The sequence below is a fragment of the Pipistrellus kuhlii genome, unplaced genomic scaffold, assembly GCF_014108245.1.
Source record: "Pipistrellus kuhlii isolate mPipKuh1 unplaced genomic scaffold, mPipKuh1.p scaffold_m20_p_2, whole genome shotgun sequence".
Lineage (NCBI taxonomy): Eukaryota > Metazoa > Chordata > Mammalia > Chiroptera > Vespertilionidae > Pipistrellus > Pipistrellus kuhlii.
In genome coordinates this window covers 102,251,456-102,272,953 of record NW_023425515.1, presented here as the reverse complement: position 1 = coordinate 102,272,953, position 21,498 = coordinate 102,251,456, and the positions used below count along the sequence as shown (strand labels likewise).

At 41.1% G+C, this 21,498-nt stretch overlaps 1 protein-coding gene across 2 annotated transcripts in view; it reads right to left on the bottom strand.

Moving 5' to 3' along the window:
• Positions 1 to 318: 318 nt before the first annotated feature.
• Positions 319 to 21,498, bottom strand: part of LOC118723894 (sulfotransferase 1C4-like) — a 42,645-nt gene continuing 21,465 nt past the window's right edge. Inside the window, exons 4-8 of one of the 2 annotated variants that reach the window (XR_006742118.1) lie at positions 16,828 to 16,954; positions 12,734 to 12,828; positions 10,694 to 10,868; positions 4,266 to 4,378; positions 319 to 563 (exon numbers count right to left, since the gene is read on the bottom strand). Coding sequence is in view for 1 of the 2 variants with exons in the window: in XM_036446696.2 (XP_036302589.1) it covers positions 457 to 563; positions 10,694 to 10,868; positions 12,734 to 12,828; positions 16,828 to 16,954 (504 nt within the window). In the remaining variant the exon portion in view is untranslated. The remainder of the gene's footprint in view (positions 564 to 4,265; positions 4,379 to 10,693; positions 10,869 to 12,733; positions 12,829 to 16,827; positions 16,955 to 21,498) is intronic. The other variant, XM_036446696.2, reaches the window with a different exon arrangement.

The following is a 21,498-nucleotide window of genomic DNA, read 5'->3' as shown; positions in this document are numbered from 1 at the left end:
GAAAGCTTGGCTTCCTCCATTGCCAGGGAAACCCAAGCCTCCCTCCTGCTCTCTGTGACTGTAACCATCTTGGTTGGGTTTATTTGCATATTTGCCCCTGATTGGCTTGTGGGTGTGGTTGGTAGGTGTGGTTTGTGATGTGGCGGAGTGATGGTTAATTTGAATATTACTCTTTTATTAGATAGGATTACATGTTGGTATGTTGAAATTAATCTAAACACTAAAAATCTGCAGAGAGAGAAGGAAAATGCTGAGTATTGATACTGGATAAATGAAGTTTCATTTGGGTTAATCCAAAAAAGTAAATCATAAATTTAAGAATAAGAATGCCAATTCATTGCTTAAAACCCTTACATAAGGTCATGCAAACCATTAGTAGTATTTGGAAACAATTCTCTTCTACTTCACACAGGCTGGCGAGGAATAGGTTTTATTTCCATGCTCTGATTTCTAGAGCTACATGCAGAATGACAGAGAGGTGTCAGCCATATTTTTCTCATAGATTTCATTAAATTGTTTGTTCTGAGCTTCAGTGAAGTGATTTTTCCAATCTCCAATGACTCCTAAAAAGAGTAATGTAAAATTCAATAATACTGTTATGAACTTGGACCATTTTGCATTAGGTAATCCTTTTCCTATCAATGCTTAAATTCCTTACATAGACATAGTTCATTGTCCTCCTGACATTGAATGAGAAATAATATTACCCATGGCACAAGTGAGGTACTTGTAAATAAAAAGCTTTGTTCTGAAACACTTGAGGAAGGCTAAAATCTAGATCATGAGTTCTCTAATTCTCTGTATTGCATTCTTGAGCTCTCTAATCTACCAGTACTTTGTAAACACTTAGTACATCTAACATTCTATTTAAATTAATTGGATCTAATTTTCTTAGCTTCTCTTTACAGATTACTGGAGTGCTGTCTCCTCCTCTTATCTGTAGCTTTAGTTCAGGCAAAATTCATAGTTAAATACAAATGAGAATTCTCCTTTCCAATCTAAATGATCATTGCTGTTGCCCTAGCTGTGTTTGTTCAGTAGTTAGAGTGTCGGCCCATGGACAAAAGTGCCCCAGATTCAATTCTGGTCAAGGGCACATACCTTAGTTGCAGGCTCCCTGACCCCAGTTGGGGCATGTGTGTGAGGCAACCAATTAATGTGTGTCTCTCACATTTGATGTTTCTGTCTATTTCTCCCTCTCCCTTCTACTCTCTTAAAAAAAAAAATCAATAGAAAAAATACTCTCGGGTGAGGATAAACCAAAATAAAAAATAAAAAAATAAAAAATAAATAATTATTGCTTTAATGTATAAATAAATTAAAGCAATCCTATGTAATAAAAGACTAATATGCTAAGTGTCCGGTCATCCAGTGGTCTGTTCAATCAATCCAAGTACAATATGCTAATGATATGCTAAGGCTGCTCAACTGCTTGTTATGTCATGCATTGACCACCAGGGGGCAGGCGCTCCAACCAATAGGTTAGCTTGCTGCTGGGGTCCAGCCAACTGGGACTGAGCAAGATGGGCCAGACATATCCTGGAGCCCTACTGCAATCCCTAAAGGCTGATCAACCTCTGTGTTCCACCCTGGCACCGATCGTGCACCAGTGGGTGCCTTAGCCTGGCCTGTGCCCTCTCATAATCTAGCATCCCTCAGGCTATGTCAGAGAGCCAGTTTTGGCCCCATCCTGCAGGCCAGGCTGAGGGACCAAACTGGTGCACGAATTTGTGTACTGGGACTCTAGTATAATATAAAGGAGTGTAGGGTTGGTTAACTTTGTTTCATGCTTATGCAATAGAGTATTCATATTTTTTTACTTTCAATAGCTAAAAATGGTCAGAGAGACCATAGAAAGCTATTTCTCTTTTGATTATACTATGTTGCCTTCATTTAGGCTCTTATATCTGTGCAATGTTATTTTCATGTATGAAGTGTCAATTTGCTTAATTTTCTAGGTTTAATAAATTATATGATTTGTCAATTGCCTGCAAGAAAATTAGGTGTCCAAGAGGCATCAGAGAATTGGTAGAGGAGACACCAGCCTTCATCACCCCAGAAAAACTAATAATTAGACAGCGATCATGAACAAAAATAGACCTGGGAAGGCTTCAAGTGTCTAAGAACCTGAAACAACTCGGTGGGGGAAAAACAAGAGCATAACCATACAGAAAGAATTGCTGAAGAGATTGACATAGCTGACATATTTGGAGATGCTAGGAGCAAAAAAGGGTGAGGCTATCAGTATTAAACACACAGCAGGTGTCATTGTGGTTCACAGTGGCCTGCTCTGGAGAGGGCCTGGTAGTCTTTGTCACCCTTGAGCCTTAATAATCTTGTGACATCGACAACCACCCTGTGGCTTTCACAGAAGAGGACTCCAGAGTATTTGTCAGCATGGACTCCAGTGGCTTCCTCTATAAAAACAAACAAAACAAAAAACAAAAAACAAACAAACAAACAAAACCCACACACACAAAACAAACAAACAAACAAAAAAAAACAAACCTGGCAATTTTTCCCACTGAGGTAGGCAACAACCATCACCACCACAGAGCCCTCTAAAGAGGGAGACACTACTATGTGTCCTCTTCTCCAAGAAAGAGCCACTGTTGTGCTGCTCTGAGATCATGGCCTTTACTTACCTCAGCCCCATGCATGCACTGGACCCAGGGCCCAAGACACCCCAAGCATGCCCATTCTCCATAGCCAGACCCCACAACCACTTAATATGTGCCTGGATTGCAGACTCTGGCTCCATGACCCCTTTATGAGCAACAACACCAGAAATACTAAAATCACCAATGCAGTAAGTGCACCCATGCCCCATACTTCAGGGCTGTAGCTTGTCTGCATGTACTTGCAATCTGTACTCTGGCTCTACAACTATTCTCTGTGAGTGCCCATACCTAAGACTCTGGAGCCACCATCACAGTAGCCCTAAAACCTGGATCCATTGTAATCCTGTGAGGTCCCACACTCTAACCCCTGGTCACATGCTTCTCTCCTGTAGGAGAAAAAGAAATCAGGAGGACCTCAGCATCCTTTGTGAGGTCCAACATGCTGCTGTGACCACCTGCTCTCAGAAATGCAGGGGCCTCTGCAGTCTTCACTGATGCTGACTCAGTTGATGGAATGCCACAGAGCCCATACTGCTGTGCTCTCCCTGGAGTCAGAATTGCTGCAGCTCACCCAGTCAGTGAGCCCACACCACCCATAGGTGAAGGTCTTTCCTCACTGAAGCCAAATCACAAAGTCTGGAAGAGTGACTACTTCATCAAATCAACACAAGACTATGAGAAACATGAAAAAAATCAAGGAAACATGACATTGTCAAAAAGACACAATTGTAACCTACTCCAAAGGAATGGAAATCTATGAATTGCTGGATTAAGAATTCAAAATAGGGGTTAGAGAGCAACCAAAGGACTTGTATGCGTGCGTATTAGCATAACCAATGGACACAGACACTGGAGCTGTGGGGGCTTAGGGCCCAGGGTGGGAATGGCTGGGGGTGGGTGGGGTCAATCAGGGAAAAAGTAAAACTTTAATCAATAAATTAAAAAAAGAAAAGAAAAAAATTTAAAATAATTGTTTTAGGGGTTCAGCAAGCTACAAGAGAACATAGACAACTCAAGAAAATCAGGAAAACTATACATGAACAAAATGAAAATTTAAACAAATAAAAATCATAAAAAAATAATCAAACAGAAATTCTGAAGCTGAATAATACAATGAATGAAATGGGGATAAAATAGCAGATTTGATCAAGCAGAAGAAAAAAAAAATCTGAGAAAACTGAGACAAGCTACTTAAATAACCCGTTAGAAAAGCAAAAAGAAGAAGAATTAAAAAGAAGAAAGAAAGTCTATGGGATTTATGGTACACCATCATGAGGACTCATATATGAATCATAGAAATACTAAAAAGAGGAGAGAGAAAAGCGCAAAGAGCTTACTTAAGGATATCATGGCTGAAAGTTTAAAAACTGAGGAGAGATATATACATCCAGGAACATGAAGCTCAAAGGTCCTTAAACAGGTTCATCCCCAAAGAGTTCCTCACTGAGACAGTGTAATCACACTGTTCCAAAACAAAGATAAATAAAATTGAAGGCAACGAGAGAAGAGAGACTCTTCAGACAAGGAACCCTAATAAAACTATCAATAGATTCTTAGCATAAACCTTGCAGGCTAGGAGAGAGTGAGATAATATATTCAAAGTGCTGAAAGAAAAACATACACCTGTCAACCAAGAATATTTACCTGCAAAACTGTCCTTCAGAAGTGAAGGAGAGACTTTCCCAGGCAAACAGGAGCTGACAGAGTCAGTAACTACTAGACTTTCCATACAAGAACTACTAAGGGAGTTTTTTAGGCTGTAACAAAAAGGTGTTCATTTGTAACATGAAAACATGTGAAAGTAAAAACTCACTTGTAAAACTTAGTCTATAGACAAATTTAGAATACAGTTAACTCTAGAACACCTTGGGTTTGAATTGCATAGTTTTACTTACGTATTTTCCGGCATATAAAACGACTCCCCTAATTTTACAGTTAAAACATAGGTTTAGGCCTATATTCGCTGTATAAGACTACTCCCCACTTCAAAGAAAAGACTTACTTTGCCATCAAGATCTGTAGGTAATTTTTGTGCAATTTTGGTCTTTTGCCCCCGATTTTCGGTTGACTTTTTTTCGTTTCAAAAGTCGTCTTATATGCCAGAAAATACAGTATTTGCAAAATTTTCACTCAATAAATATATAAAACTAGAGGCCTGGTGCACAAAATTTGTGCACAGGGTGGAGGGGTGTCCCTCAGCCCAGCCTGCACCCTTTCCAATCTGGGACCCCTCGAGGGATGTTAAACTTCCCGTGTAGGCCCGATCCCGGTCGGGAATTCCTCTCACAATCCAGGACTGCTGGCTCCCAACTGCTTGCCTGCCTTCCTTCCTGATTGCCCCTAACTGTTTCTGCCTGTCAGTCTGATCACTCCTTAACCACTCCCATGCCAGCCTGATTTATGTCTAACTGCTCCCCTGCCAGCCTGTTTGCCCCCAACTTCCCTTCTCTGCCAGCCTGGTCACCCCTAACTGACCTCCCCTGCAGGGTTGATCGCCTCTAACTGCCCTCCCTTGCAGGCCTGGTGCCTCCCAACTGCCCTCCCCTACTGGCCATCTGTGTCCACATGGGGGCAGAATCTTTGACCACACAGGAGCAGTCATCTTGTGCTGGAGTGATGGTCAATCTGCATACTATGCTTTTATTAGATAGGATAGAAGCCTGGTGCATGGGTGGGGGCCAGCTGGTTTGCCCTGAAGGATATCCCAGATCAGGGTGAGGGTTCCCTTGGGGTGTGGGACAGCCTGGGCGAAGGGCCTGTGGTGGTTTGCAGGCCAGCCACGGCCCCCCGGCGACCCAAGCAGAAGCCCTGGTATCTGGAATTTATTTACCTTCTACAATTGAAACTTTGTAGCCTGGAGTGGAGGCCTAGACTGGCCAGAGCAGGTGGAAAGCTTTGTTTCCTCCATTGCTGGGGGCAACCCTAGCCTGCCCTTTCCAGCTTCATGGCTGCCGCCATTTTTCTTGGGATTTATCTTCTATAATTGAAACTTTGTATCCTTGAGTGGAGGCTAGGGGAAACCCAAGCCTCTCAACTGCTCTCTGTGGCTACAGCCATCTTGGTTGGGGTTAATTTGAATACTCGCTCTAATTGGCTGGTGGGCATGGCTGGTGGGCATGGCTTGAGTGGAGTTATTTTGCATATTACTCTTTTATTAGGTAGGATACTGTAAATGTATTTTCTTTTCCTTTTTGATTTTCTTAATGACATTTTATTTCTTCCAGCTTACTTTAAACTAAGAATGCAGTATATAATCTATACTAATAAAAGGGTAATATGCTAATTAAACCATACGTCTTCCAGACAATCTTACAGATGTCTTCCAGTGGCAGGGCCCAGGCAGAAGCAGTTAGGGGCAATCAGGCCAACAGGAGATAGCAGTTAGGGCGATCAGGCCAGCAGGGAAGCAGTTAGGGGCATTAGGCAGACAGGCAGGCAGATTGGTTAGGGGCGATCAGGCAGGCAGGCAGGTGAGCGGTTAGGAGCCAGCAGTCCTAAATTGTGAGAGGGATGTCAGACTGCCAATTTACCCAATCCTTATGGGACATCCCCGAATGGTTCCAGATTGGAGAGGGTACTGGCAAGGCTGAGGGACAACCCCCTATGCACGAATTTTGTGTACTGGGCCTCTAGTACATAAAGAAAATATGTTAATCAACACTACATGTTATTAGTAAGGCTTCTGATCAACAGTAGGCTATTAATATTTATGTTTTGGGAATCAAAAGTTATATATGGATTTCTTACTGTATAGGAAGTTGACACTCCTAATCTCCATCTTGTTTAAGGGTCAATTACACTCTAAAACTAGAATAGTGGTGTATAAATCATCTTTAAACCAGCACAAAGGTTAAAAACAAAGTATTAAAAATAACTATAGCTATAATAATTTTTTAATGGATACAATATAAAAATATGTAAACTGTGATATCAAAAAATGTAAAATGAGCCGTAACTGGTTTGGCTCAGTGGATAGAGCATTGGCCTGTGGACTTAAGGGTCCCAGGTTCGATTCCAGTTAAGGACATGTATGTTGGTTGCGGGCACATCCCCAGTAGGGTTGTGCAAGAGGCAGCTGATCGATGTTTCTCTCTCATTGATGTTTCTAACTCTCTATCCCTCTCCCTTTCTCTCTGTAAAAAATCAATAAAATATATTTAAAAAAGCTCACCCTCTCATAAAAAAAAAAAAAGTAAAATGGCTGAAACCGTGGATAGAGCATCGGCCTGTGGACTAAAGGGTCCCAGGTTCGATTCCAGTTAGGGGCATGTACATGGCTGTGGGCACATCCCCAGTGGGGTGTGTGCAAGAGGCAGCTGATCGATGTTTCTCTCTCATCGATGTTTCTAACTCTCTATCTCTCTCTCTTCCTCTCTGTAAAAACAATCAATAAAATATATTTTTAAAAATGTAAAATGTGGGGGAGGGAGTAAAAGGGCAAAGTCTTATATGCAATTAAAGTTAAGTTGTTATTAGCTTTATGGAATCAAAGCAAAACACTACAAAAATAATTAGTCACAAATTAAAATAGCAAGAGAAGAAGAAAGGAGAAAACTATAAAAGATTCAGAAAATAATGAACAAAATGGCAATAATAAGTCTTTATGTACCAATAACTTTTAATAATGTAAATGGTTTAAGTTCTCCAATCAAAATAAATAGAGTGGCTGAATAAATAAAAAACAATTTCAGCTTTAAGGAATAGGTTGAAAATGAAGGTTGAAAATTCCACGAATATAAAAACCAAAAGAGAATAGAAGTACTTAGACAAGATAAATTTTAAGTCAAAAACTGTCCCAAGAGACTAAGAAAATAAAGAAATCAATTTATAAAGAGTACATAACAATTATAAATATACTAGAGGCTCGGCTCACAAAATTTGTGCACTGGGGAGAGGTCCCTCAGCCCAACCTACTGGGAGTCCTCAGGGGATGTCCTACTGATGGCTTAGGCCTGCTTTCTATTGGGAGCGGACCTAAGCTGCAGTCTGGCCCCCCTTTGAGGGAGGTGACTGGGCTGATCAGGGGAAGGCGCCAGCTCCTCCATCACCCCGCTGCTGCAGCCACTGCCAGTCACCACAGCCACCAAGGTGTTTTCATCAACATGGACTCCAGTGCCTTCACTATGAAAAAATGACAACTTTCTTTAAGCATTTTCAAGATGTGTCTTTCATAGGATATGACATTTCTTTCTTTCTTTTTCTTTTTATCCTCACCTAAGGATATGTTTCCATTGATTTCCCCACCCTTCCTTCTGATCCCAGGCTCAGGCCCTGTCCCCTGCCCTTCTGATCACCAGCTCAGGATGCCCAAGCTTTAGGCTTGTGAAGGGGGTCTCCTCCCGCCCCTCCAATGGCCACTGAGAGTGACCTGGGTGCCAAGGGGGTACCCGGGACCCAGGTATATATGCTAATTAACCTCTATCTTTGTTGGGTTAATTTGCATACTCACTCTGATTGGCCGTGGGTGTAGAGGAGGTATGGTCAATTTACATGTTTCTCTATTATTAGGTAAGACTAGAGGCCTGGTGAATTAATTCATGCATGGTTGGGGTCTCTTGGCCTGGCTGGTGATCAGGACCGATTGTGGGGGCCAGCCAGCCAGGGGAGTGTCTGTCCCCCGGTGATCAGTGTGCATCATAACAACTGGTCGACCAATCATTCTAGTCATTTGGTCATAATGGTTGCTTAGGCTTTTATATATAGATAGATATTCACCCAACATCAGAGCTTTTCAATATATAAGGCACATACAAACTGATCCAACGTGAGACATAGACAGCAATACCTCACTTTCAACAATGGATAGGTCATACAGGCAGAAAATAAATAAGAAGACATTGAACTTTATATCAAACCAGAGGCCTTAGCCCAGCCTGCACCCTCTCCAATCTGGGACCCCTTGAGGAATGTCTGCCCTAAATAGGCAGTTGGACATCCCTCTCACAATCCAGGACTGGTGGCTCCCAACTGCCCTCCCCTCAGGCCTAGTCCACCCCAATTGCCCTCCCCTGCAAGCCTGATCCCCCCAACTGCCCTCCCTTGCTAGCCTGGTTCTCCCCAAAACTGCTTTCCATTGCAGGCCTGGTCTCCCGTAACTGTTTTCTCCTGGAGGCCTGGGACCCACCAACTGCCCTCCCTTATTGGCCTGGTTTCCGCCAACTTCCCTTTTCTGCTGGCCTTGTCACCCCTAACTTCCTACAACTGCCCTCCCCTGCAGGCCATCTTATGTCCACATGGGGCAGCCATATTTGACCACACAAGGGCAGCCATCTTGTGTCTTGATGTAATGGTCAATTTGCATATTGCTCTTTTATTAGATAAGATGGACTTTATATATATGTCATTCCATCAAAAGCAGCAGTACAGAACACTCTACAGTATAGATCATTTGTTAGGTCACAAAACAAGTCTTACAACATTAAGAACATAGAGGGGGCCAGGTATTTATAGTCAATGAGGACCACTGCCCTGGGCCCACACCAGCCAAACCTGTCTCTGGAGCTCTCTATGTTCTTGCCCTCCCTGATCCCCCAAATTTTCCCTAACCTGCCTTCTAAGCTGCACTCAGAAGGACCTGACATTGTATTCACCAGGTTCATTTCTGGACACCAGCTTTACTCCTTTTGCTGCTCCACAACTACTCTTGAGCAAAGAAGAAATCTTGAAGAATATTACTGCATTAGACCTGTAACTATATATTTAATGCTGATCCTGGTTACAACTGCTTTTATACCTCCCTGCCAGGTTAATCTTCCTAAAGCAGAGCTCAGATGATGTCATTCCTCACACCCTTTGAGTAGTAACTCCTCAGCTTGGCTTTGAAGCTCACATTTCCCAAATGGACCACATAAAGAGATAGAAAACGGAGACTCTCAGCACCGTCCAACAACCTTTCTGATCAGTGGGATGACAGCTAGACAGAGCTCCATTAACCCAGGAATGAGACCCACCTTTGCTGGGGAAATGCCATAATTAGGCTGCTTGGAAGCAGGCACCTAAGTGTGAAGGACTGCCCAGAGTAAAGGGAGGTATGTGTTGAATGCACTGGGGAGGCAGAAGGTGGAGGGACAGCCTCTGGGATGATAAAAAGCTAGCTTGCTGTCTATCATCCCATAATCCCACGAGTCCTTGGTGAAAGTATTAATATCACAAAGTGCTTGGCAGGCACAGAATTCCATGGAAAGTAGTGAAGAGCTCTTGTGCATCTGATGTCCGTCTTAGCCTAAGGCAGAAAATCAGGACATCCTGCGGAAACTAACCTCAAGGAATTCTCAGAGGGATCTGAACTCTCCTAGTCCCTAAAATAAATAGGTGCTGGCACCATGTTTCCCTAAATCTCTGAAGGGTGGAGAGGTCCCAGCTTCATCTGGTTTACACGAGTATTAGTATTAGGATGAAGGTAGCTTATCGTCAAAAAATTTTTAAAAAAAGAAGGTAGACATCATATCAAGTATTTTTTCCAACCACAATTGTATGAAACTAGAAAATAATTTATGGATATTTCACAAATATTTGAAATTTAAAGCATACTTTTGCACAACTGATGGGTCAAAGAAGAAATCGAAAGGACATAAAAAGTCTTTAAACAAACGAAAGTGGAACATACCAAAACTTACAGGATACTTCAAAAACACTTCTAAGAAGGAAGTGTACAGTGTGATAAATGCCTACATTAGGAAACAGAAAGATATCAAGTATGTGACCTAATTGAATACTAGCTTGAGAGGAATAATAGCCTCCCAGAGATTAAAGACTTTACTTGAGAAATAGTTTTGGGTCAAATACATTTTTGAAGCTCTGAGTTAACAAAATCAAACAAATTTCTTCTCAGAAAATCTAATATGCTCATGTGCTTTAAAGGGGGGGCAGTGCATGTTTAAGTTTGTAGTTTCCCACATTTCTCTGTGAAACACGCTACATGGTCTAGGTCCCTTAATAAGGCTTTAAAGAACTCACTTAAGAAAACACTGGACATAGTGGATTCACTGAGCTTGAATGTTAGGAAACGATTTTATGAATTGATAATGTTTTTCCTATTACCAGAGAAAATACAAAGTGCATATATACATTACCTTTTCTCATGAATGGAGAAAGACGATGATTCATTTGAACATCATTTATGTAGTTGGTCATGGGGTTCCTTTTCATTACATCAAATGAAGTGTTATAGACAATTTTGTCTAAAACCTCTTCTTTTAGGTCCTTCCCCAGGAATTTCATAACTTTCCTAATTTCACGTTTTGGATCCTATAGGGGAGAGTAGAAGAAATGTAGTAGATTTTTTTATATATATATAAGGAAAAAATGTAACAATGAACAAATCTTAAAGAATTAAGCATTGGGATAATGGTTAAACCATTTTTAAAATTTAAAAAAATATATATTTTATTGATTTTTCCACAGAGAGGAAGGAAGAGAGAGAGCTATAAACATTAATGAGAGAGAAACATCGACTAGCACACCCCCCACCAGGGATGTGTCTGCAACCTATGTACATGCCCTTGACTGGAATCGAACCCGGGACCCTTCAGTCCGCAGACCAACGCTCTATCCACTGAGCCAAACCGGTTTCGGCTGGTTAAACCATTTAAAATCATATTAGTTTATGTTTAAAAGTAATTCTAACAAATATAATTCTATATTTAAATTTATGAATGTAAAATCAATAAGCATGTACATATAAAGTGTAATTGTATTAAAGCCCATTGTGTTTCATACTGTGTTATAGCCGATGCTAAGCGAACAAACAGAAAATTGTTTTATTTGGGAAGGTTATTATTTTACAGGTAGCAGATAAGAAGCTATTTGAGAGAATAGGTAACAGTCATTCAAAATAAACAAGACAGGTCTCCTCTTTGTGACTGGAGAAACACACACACAGAGCCCACATTTCTTGGGCTTTGATGTCTGATGACTCTGGATCATTGCTTATTCCTGACTCTGGACATGTTGGGTATACCTGTTTATAGATGGACCTCTTGAGAGTCCCTTATATTCTGTAATGGGTTCCTGCTTCATCCAAAAGTGAAGAAAAGGGGTCCGGCCCCCATTCGCTGTGGCTCTTTCAAATAGACAGAGGGCTATGCTGGGGAAGCGGAGGGCGATGCTGAAACTTAGGAAAGCTGCAGAGAGCAAGTATGGCCCCAGCCAAACATTTGGAAGGAAAGAAGCAATACATTATTTCTACCCAGAGTAGAAGAAGAAGAGAGGCCATGGTTAATGAAGGAAATGAGTTTGTAATCCATGTCATAAACCGAAGCTTTGAGAACCATGGACCAGTCAAGGGCTACATTTGCCAGGCATTTATTTTACATATAAATTTATGACAGACTTTGAACCAAAGATTACACATGTTGCTAATGGGAAACTTATTTAAAATGACAAAACTTAAAAAAATATTTATTATTATTGTTATCTTTAATCCTCACCTGAGGATATTTTTTCATTGATTTTTTAGAGAGAGTGGAAGAGAGAGGGAAAGACAGAGAGAAATATCGATGTGAGAGAAACACATCAAGTGGTAGTATCCTGCATGCACCCCGACCAGGGCCTGGGCCAGGAAGGAGCCTTCAACCCACATATGTGTCCTTGACTGGAATCAAACCAGGGACCCTTTGGTCCACAGTTCGATGCTCTATTCACTGAACCAAACAGGCTAGAGTGACAAAATTTCAATATATACTTGTTTAAAAAGTGAACAAATTAAAACAGCTCTAGTCTTAATAGTTCTTTCCTATTAAGAATCCTAATTCTTTTCTTTAAAAGTCAGAACAAATGATGGGGGAGATAGAGATCTTGGAAGGAGGAACCTGGAGAGCTAAAGAGGGAAAAACTTGTGGCTAAAACAGAAGATCTCTTCCATGCTTCTGAATGAGGTGGGAATTGCCCCTAGAGTACAGAGAGGCCAGCAGCAAGAAGCAGGCTGTGGAGTAAGGCAGGTACTGTACTGGTACCATGTTTGGAGCTTTGTGTGTCTGTCACATGGCAAGGTGGTTGGAAAAGTTGAAGGTGGCATGCAAAATATTTTGCATAGATAAGCTTTTATACGTTACTTTCCTTCATTGCTGTCAGGATCTGTAACTCAGGAAAAAAAATTCAAGTATATTTCTTACTTTCATCATTTCTTCATAGAAGAGATAGAGAATGGGGTGACTCTCTTTCTTCTTCCACCAGCCTTTCACGTGATCAAACCAGGAACCCCATACCACTGGAAGGAAGACACATAAGTGAGAGTGGGAAAAGACAAAAGAGAAAATTAGTTGTTTCCTCAAAATACAAATGGAAAGTGTGGTTGATCAATACAAGAGCAGAAGAACTTACTTTTTATACATCCTATATCCATATTATGCATTACTTTTCTTCCTTTTGGAAGCTGGCAAGATTACAATCAGGCTCTAGAGCCTATTGGGTTTGAATCTCAGTTCTGACATAGTTGTATGACCCTGGGCCACTTACTTAACCTCTCTTTGCCCCAGTTATTTTAATTCTCATCTCTGAAATCATCTCTTAAAATCAATAATAGTACCTACATCATAAGATAATATTATGATGTGTTAATTTATTCTGCAGAGCCTACTGTGTGCTCAGCACCATCCTAGGTAATGGGGATAGAGCAGTGGACAAGACAGGTGGACAGGTATTAATAGAAAGTCCTATTCTGAAAATGCATCTTGTAGGGGAGACAAATGAGTTAAATGTGAAATACATAGTATATGATATAGTGCATGTTTAGGAGAAAAAAAACAGAAAAGGAGAGGGAAAATGTTGGGTTTACATAGAAGGTTTAAATGTTCATAGTCTTGCCAGAGAAGGATTCTTTGAGAAAGCAACATTGAGTAAAAACCTGAAGAAGGAAAGTGCTTTCTGGGCAGCAGGACAGCAAGGTAAAGTGCTGAAGCAGGAACTGCCTGGTGTTTGAGGTATAGAAAGGCAGGCAATGGGACTAGGACAGAGTAAGAGAGGAGCAAAGGAACAGGAGAAAAAATGTGAGTGGAAAAGAGGCCTAACCCTATGGGCCTTATGGGTCACAGTTCAGGCTTAGGCTTTCACTCTGAGTGAAATGGAATAGCATTGGTGGGCTTTGAGCAGAGGAGTGAGGTGGTCTGACTTCCCTTTTAACTGAATCCCCTTGGTTTCTATGTGGAAAATAGATTTTAGCTTGGCAAGGTCAGAAGCTGAGAGATGGGACAGGGGCTATTAATTTTTTCAGGGAAGGAAGGTCTGATGGTAGATTGGACCAAAGTGGTTGGAGAAGTGCTCAGGATAGGTAAGATTCTGGATATAGTTTGAAGGTAGGGTTAACAGATTTGCTGTTGGATTGGATGTGGTGAGTAAAAAGAAAAGAGACCCAAGATAAGTTCAAGATTTTAGGCATAAGCAACTTAAGCACAGTCACAATTAACTAAGACGTGGAAGCCTCCAGAAGGAAAGATAAAAGTTTGGATTTGGACGTGTGAAGTCTGAAATGCCTCATAGTCATCCAAATGGAGAGGCCAAGGAAGCAGCTGGGTCTATGTATCCAACACAGGACAGAAGCCAGGAATAGAAGTGCAAATCTGTGGGTCATCAGCAGATGGACATTTGATACTAGGAGATGATTGGGAAAACCCCAAATCTCTCTCTCTCTCTCTCTCCCTCTCTCTCTCTCTCTCTCTCTCTCTCTCTCTCTCTCTCTCTCTCTCTCCCTCTCTCTTTCTCTCTCTCTCTTTGTGGAGGAGGACCCTCCAAGGTTTTGATTTCCAAGCTTTCAGCATGGTGTACAACTTAACCTCACACAGGACAAGATTAAGCTCTAATTTAGAAAGATCCATCTATACCTCAGCCCAGTCCCATGCTCTCAAATTCTTCAATTAGGTCACTTCTTTGTAAAAAGCATCTGACATCACTGTTAGAACATCCACTGTGAAATTTGCTGAAGACATTAAATCAGCAAAAGAATCTTAGGGTATAAATGAATCATTCTCAAAATCTTACCTAATAATAGACAAACATATAAATTGACCTTACCTCCACTATGCTCACAGCCCATAAGGAGTGAGTTTGCAAATTAACCCAACAAATATGGAAAGTTAGTTTGTATATGCAGGCGTGGAGCGGGTAAGTGGGGTGGGATGCCTGCTATGAGAGGGAGAGGGTGCTGAGGGAGCTACAGGAGTGGTGCTACGGCCGGAAGTGAGGACTTGCAGCTTCTGTGTGGCCAGGAGCAAAGCCAGGGAAGGAAGGCCTAATTTTTGCACTAATATCATGCAAGGGCCTCTAGATATCTTATAAGGAGCAAATTATAGCAATAATAGTTTTTGCCATTTAGGATTATAGAAATCAAATGGCAATTAAAGGCATATTTCTACACTTTACTGTGGACTCATGGAAAATAATACTTTTAAAAGTATTTGTATTGATTATTGAGAAAGGGAGAGGGAGAAAAGTAGAAACATTAATGATGAGAGACAATCGTTATCAGCTGCCTCCTACATGTCTCCACAATTCAGGCTTGTGACCTGACCCAGAATCTGAATCATGACCTTCTAATTCATAGGTCACGCCCAACCTATGAACTACACTGGCCGGGCATGTAAAATAATATTTTATCAAATTTATTCATAATTATTTTAGAGGTATAAGATTCAACTATAGGAGAACTGTAAAGGGCAATTATTTCTTCATAGATCAATATAAATAATTAGCAAAAGGATTTCAGACATTAACTTTGAGCTTAAATAATCAAGTAATGTAGTGCAAATGCTTAGGTTTTAATCATGTGAAGCTGCCAATTGAACTGCAGAGTAGAAAACAATCTGCTCTTATATTTATATTATACCTCCCAAAAGGTATAAACTTGAAAAAGTTTGCTTAAATTAGTTTTTTAATGTTTGAAAAATCTTGTTCCTATGAAGTATTCAGATAGACGCAAGAGTAGAGGCGATAGTATAACTGCCCATGACCCATTACCCAGTTTCAATAACTTAATCACTTTTAAAAAATATATTATTGATTCCAGAGAGTAAGGGAGAGTTAGAGATAGAAACATCAATGATGAGAGAGAATCATCGATTGGCTGCCTCTTGCACACCCCCTACTGAGTGAGGATCAAGCCTGCAACCTGGGCATGTGCCCTTGACTAGAACTGAACCTGGGACCCTTCAGTCCGCAGGCTTACTGTTTTATCTACTGAGCTAAACCAGCTAGGACAATTTAATCACTTTTTAATGTTCTTCAGGAGAAGGACTGATGTATTTTTTAAAATATATTTTATTGTTTTTTTTCACAGAGAGGAAGAGAGAGGGATAGAGAGTTAGAAACATCAATGAGAGAGAATCATCGATCAGCTGCCTCTTGCACACCTCCTACTGGGGATATGCCCGCAACCAAGGTACATGCCCTTGACCAGAATTGAACCTGGGACTTTTCAGTCTGCAGGCCGACACTCTATCCACTGAGCCAAACCGGTTTCGGCAAACCTGAGACTCTTCAGTTCATAGACCAATGCTCTATCCATTGAGCCAAACCAGTTGGGGCTGGACTGATGCATTAAATGGTCTAATAGTATTTGAGATTTAGAAAAAATCAAGAATCTTGTGGTAACTTACTTTTGACACTGGAAGCATGATTGTAGTTTGTTACTTCAAAGCACCATGGGCCACCATGTTACCAATTCATGATGGTCATGGTTAGAAAACTTGATCATGCATAAAACCTTTCTCTCCAGTAGAACATGTAGGTAATTGGGAAGACATGGCAGCCAAATACACAGGATTTGAGCTTAATGAGGCTTGCCTATGTTCAAATTCTATTCCCTACTCTTGCTAACAGGGTAATCATCAGTTCTGTAAACTCAGTCTCAATTTCACCAGCTGTGAATTATGGATATTATTACTGTAAAGATTAAATAAGCAAATGCATTTAAAGCATTTAGTATAGGTTTAGAGTTGGAACCAACTTTTATTATATCTGCTTTCCCTACAGTACAGTTTTGGCTTTATTAATGGGACATATTGTCATTGGGCACAGATACACTGACCACCAGTGACAAGTAACCAGAGCTATGCCACAACTCTCAGGAATGTTGCCTCTTACCTTCCACCCCCTATAATCAGAGTTTCTTCTGTGAGTGAATTTCATGGAGAGAATTTTATAGAAAGAAGAATTTTATGAGGAAAATTTATCCTCCGCAGACATGGGTAAGACTGGTTCCTTCCATTTGGCTTACCTTTGCCTGACAGGAATGTTTCAAAGTACTGATCCCAGCTTCCTGGGTCTGGGAGTGCTTTGTTCATCTTTTGAAAATAGTAGTAGGACACCATGTTGTCCTTGACATTCCTTGCCACATAAATTATCTAAAGTGGTCAGAAGACATGGAAGAAACAAAATGTAAATGAAAAAAAATTATAAATTGAGCATTTAACGTGCATAATAGCACCTGTCTGTGTTCACAGACCAAGTTTTATTTTATTTTTTTAAAATATATTTTATTGATATTTTACAGAGAGGAAGGGAGAGAGATAGAGAGCTAGAAACGTCGATGAGAGAGAAACATCGACCAGCTGCCTCTTGCGCACCCCCTACTGGGGATGTGCCCGCAACCAATGTACATGCCTTTGACCGGAATCGAACCTGGGACCTTTCAGTCCGCAGACCGACACTCTACCACTGAGCCAAACCGATTTTGGCCACAGACCAAGTTTTAAAGGCCAAAAATACGTTTTTGTTCTCTTCCACTCATCTTATATCAGCCAGTAAAAACTTGTAAATATGAAAATCTGATCAAGTAGCTCCCTTGGGTAAAACTTCAATATCTGTTCATTGCTCTTAAAATTAAGTAAAAATTCTCAACCTGATGTGTAAGGCCCTGGGTAATCTGTCTCTAAGCCAGCTTCTAATTTCATTTTGGTCACTTATTCCACAGTAGCACTACTTTTCAGTTCTCTAATCTTGTGGCCATTGTTTTCAGGGTCTTATTCTGCCATTCCTCTCTTTTTACAATGATGGACATCAATAGGACTGTGCCTCTCCTTTAAGTAGCAAGCAAAATGTTGTATAGGTATGTAGTTTGACAGAAGTGAAGACATGACTTATTTCTGATTCTCAGCAGGGTCTGTGATCACTGAAACTTTAAAACCTTTAATTTAAATGTTGGGGGGTTTTAGAGCTCTGTTTGAGGCCTATGTTTATTCTCATTTTGTTCACCCCTTTTGCCACCTTCTTCTGTTGCTCTAAATTTCACATATTTATGACAGATTTGTTCCCAACACATACCACTCTTTTAAGCTACATGCTTTTATATCTATACTTGAATGCCTTTCAGGCATTTCAGACTTAATGGGCTCAAGATTAAATTCATATTCAGATAAACTTACTTTTCTCCTTCATTCACTTTTTTCATTAATGGTACCACTACCAAACAATTAAAATCACAAAATCATGATGATTCTTTTTTAAACTCTTCCAAGCCAATCCTTGACCAAGTACATAGATTCTGTCTTTTCTTTACATTTGCAATTCATCTCCTTACTGCCCATATTTAATTTTTAAATTTTATTTTTAAAATTAAATTTATTAGGATTACATTGGTTAATAACATTATATAAATTCCAGGTATACAGCTCTATAATACATCATCTGTATACTCCATTGTGTGCTCATCACCCAAAGTCTAGTCTCCGTCATCATGTATTTGACTTCCTTTAACCTCTCTATCCTAATTTAAGTCTTCCTAATTCTTTTTCTGAACTATTGCCACCATCTCCTCATTGACATTCATTAGTCTTGAGCAAGTTGGTGTGGGGGGATTTCTTTTGGGGGAGTGTTCTTTAGGGATGCGTAGTGGCTTTCTGTAGGCGGGTGTTGCTGGGAGTGTGTGAGTGTTCTTCCTTTCCCCTCCCCTTCCCCTCCCCTCCCCTCCCCTTCCCCTCCCCTCCCCTCCCCTTTCCTTCCTTCCTTCCTTCCTTCCTTCCTTCCTTCCTTCCTTCCTTCCTTCCTTCCTTCTTTGCTCTTTCTCTCCCTCTCTCCTTCATTTCTTCCTTTTTTCATTCCTTCCTTCCTTCTCACCAGAGGATATTTCCCCATTAAGTTTTAGAGAGAGTGAAAAGAAGAAGGCAATACAGAGAGAAACACATTGATTGGTTGCCTCCTGCATGCACCCCAACCAAAGCCAGGGCCAAGAAGGAGCCTGCAACTAAGTACATGTCCTTGATCGGAATTGAACCTAGGACCCTTTGGTCCACAGTCTGATGTTCTATCCATTGAGCCAAACTGGCTAGGGAATCCAGTTCTTTTTGCCCCTCCTTTAGCATGTTCCCATGGGATCTTTCTAAAATGTAAATGGGCTCATTCATTTTATTGTTCAAATTCTTCTATGTGACTCAAGTCCAAACATTTAGCATGGCAGCCTTTCAGGCTTCATTTCTCATCTTAAATCTACCTTTTAAGTAAAGGAGTCATGGCTCTTACCCATCTGGTAGATTGGAATGCTCTCCCATCTCTCATCTCTTGGCAATTTCCTATTTACTTCTCATGATCATCTCCTCTGTCACCCTTGCCAACCCTCCTTGTCAAGGAATGAAGTACTCTCACCTTTCTGTCCTCAGAACACCTTACCTAGATCTTATGGTGTTTTACTGTTACCCCAACTCAGTTCTGGTTCTGTCTACACTACCAATATATTGACATTGGTCTTTAGTCATTTTCCCCCCCGGACCTAGAACTACAGAAAAATATGTGCAAGGTAGAGTGATTAAGGCTCTAGATACACCCAGGGATGGTATAAGGTATGGCTCTTGACAAGACTGTTAAAAGGCACAGAACTATTGCATGGAGAGGGAAAGTCAATGTCTCCTTTGGCTAATTGCCAAGAGCACTTCTACAGATTCTCTGTAGGTGAGCACTTCTTTAGACTACAAGTCAGCAAATGGTTTCTTGGGGCTCTGAAAGAGTTATAATGAGATCTTTAGGGACCAACTCATGATATGACAAATTGCCAGTTATAAAAACAGACATGGGCTCTCCCCCATGCCCCCTCTAAGTGCATTGTCCACTGTTACAGAGAAGACAGGCAAGATGGGGATGGGCTGCAGCTCTGGGAATGGAGATGAGGAGGCACAGGACTTTTCTCATTAGGAGAAGTGGTTGTGGGATCCAAATAACAGGATGAGCAGTGGAAAGAAAGCAAAATAAACATCTCAAAGATCTTTTACTAATATCCTTCACCACAAAAATCATACCGACCTTGATTACAGTGTATTTCCTGTGAGTCAATCTTCTCATCCCCAGACATGGCTTAGGCCCAGGACTCCGCTGAGCAACTAGGCCAGAAGATCTGCTGTTCTGTGCTCTTCCCACTTCAGTTCACCCCAATCCATTCAGCACTTCAGCCAAAATCCTTCAACTCATCCCAGACTTTTTTCATACTCTCACACCCCATAGCTTGTATGACAGCAACTTCAACCCCACTTTCAACATATATGGAGAGTCCATCCATTCCTCTGCTTGTCCCACTGCTGTCTGCTCTGTCACAGCTGCTAGCCAAATCTCTGAGAAACCTAAAATAGATCATATCCTTAGCCTACTTTAAAGAAGAAGAGGAAGAAGAAGAAGAAGAAGAAGAAGAAGAAGAAGAAGAAGAAATCTTATATAATAAAGAGGAAATATGTAAATTGACCATACACCATCACAAAGGTGGTGGTGCCCATAGCCACAGATGGCGACACCCAGTCTCCTCAGCCCTGCCAAAGTCCCACAGTCCTTTCAGCCCATCCAGGGGGCGGCTGGCACATGGTGCGGCTGGCCTTGCCCTAAGCCCCCCAGCTACCCAGTGCTGGCCCGAGGTACAGGCAAGCCTCAGATGGTGGCTGCCTAGCTACCCAGAGTTGTATGAGGCTCAGGTAACGAGGGCCAGCTGAGACTTGTACTGTCAGCATTGGCACAGCAGAGGTGTAATGGGGCATCACTTTTCCCTGATCACCAGGTGGCCTCCTACCCCTGAAGGCTCCAGGAATGTGAGAAGGGGCAGGCCAGGCTGAGGGACACCCCCGCTCCAGTGCAAAAATTTTCATTCACCGGGTCTCTAGTGGGGATATAAAGTATAGCTTAGGGATTATAATCAATAATATCATAACAATTATGTGATGTTAGATGGGTACTAGACTTATCTGACGACTTTGTAAGTAACATAAATGTCTAATTACTATTAGGTCTAGTAATAATTAATGTCGTTTTCTAATACTTTTTTAAATCGAATTTATTTAAACAATACAACAAAATTTAATCAACAATATAGTTGCCGTTGTTTTCTACTACTTGTGCCCAACGCTCAGGAAGCATTTTAATCCCTCTGTTGTAAAATTCTTGTGATTTTGATGCAAAAAATTCGGTCAATGCATTTTTGAGGCATTCTTCATTATTAAATTTTTTTCCAAGAAGAAAGTTTTGCAAAGAACGAAACAAATGGTAATCGGAAGAGGCAATATCAGGAGAATATGCAGGTTGAGGGAGAACTTCCCATTCCAACTGGCGCAGTTTTTCAGCAGTGATTCTTGCAGTATGCGGTCGTGCGTTATCGTGGTGAAGAATTACGCCCTTCCGATTAATCAGCGCGGGTTCTTTTTCTCTTAAAGCTTGGGCTAACCTTTCCAATTGGGCACCATACACTGCACTTGTAATGGTTTGGTTAGATGGTAAAAGTTCATAATGAAGAATTCCTTTAAAATTCCACCAAACACACAACATCACTTTTTTCACATGCAAGTCAGGTTTTGGCGTGGGCTGTGGAGCCTCATTTTTGTCCAACCATTGAGGCCGCCTTTTCAAATTAACATACAGCACCCATTGTTCATCTCTGGTAACAATTTGCTCTAAAAACGGCAAACGGTTTTGACGAGAGAGG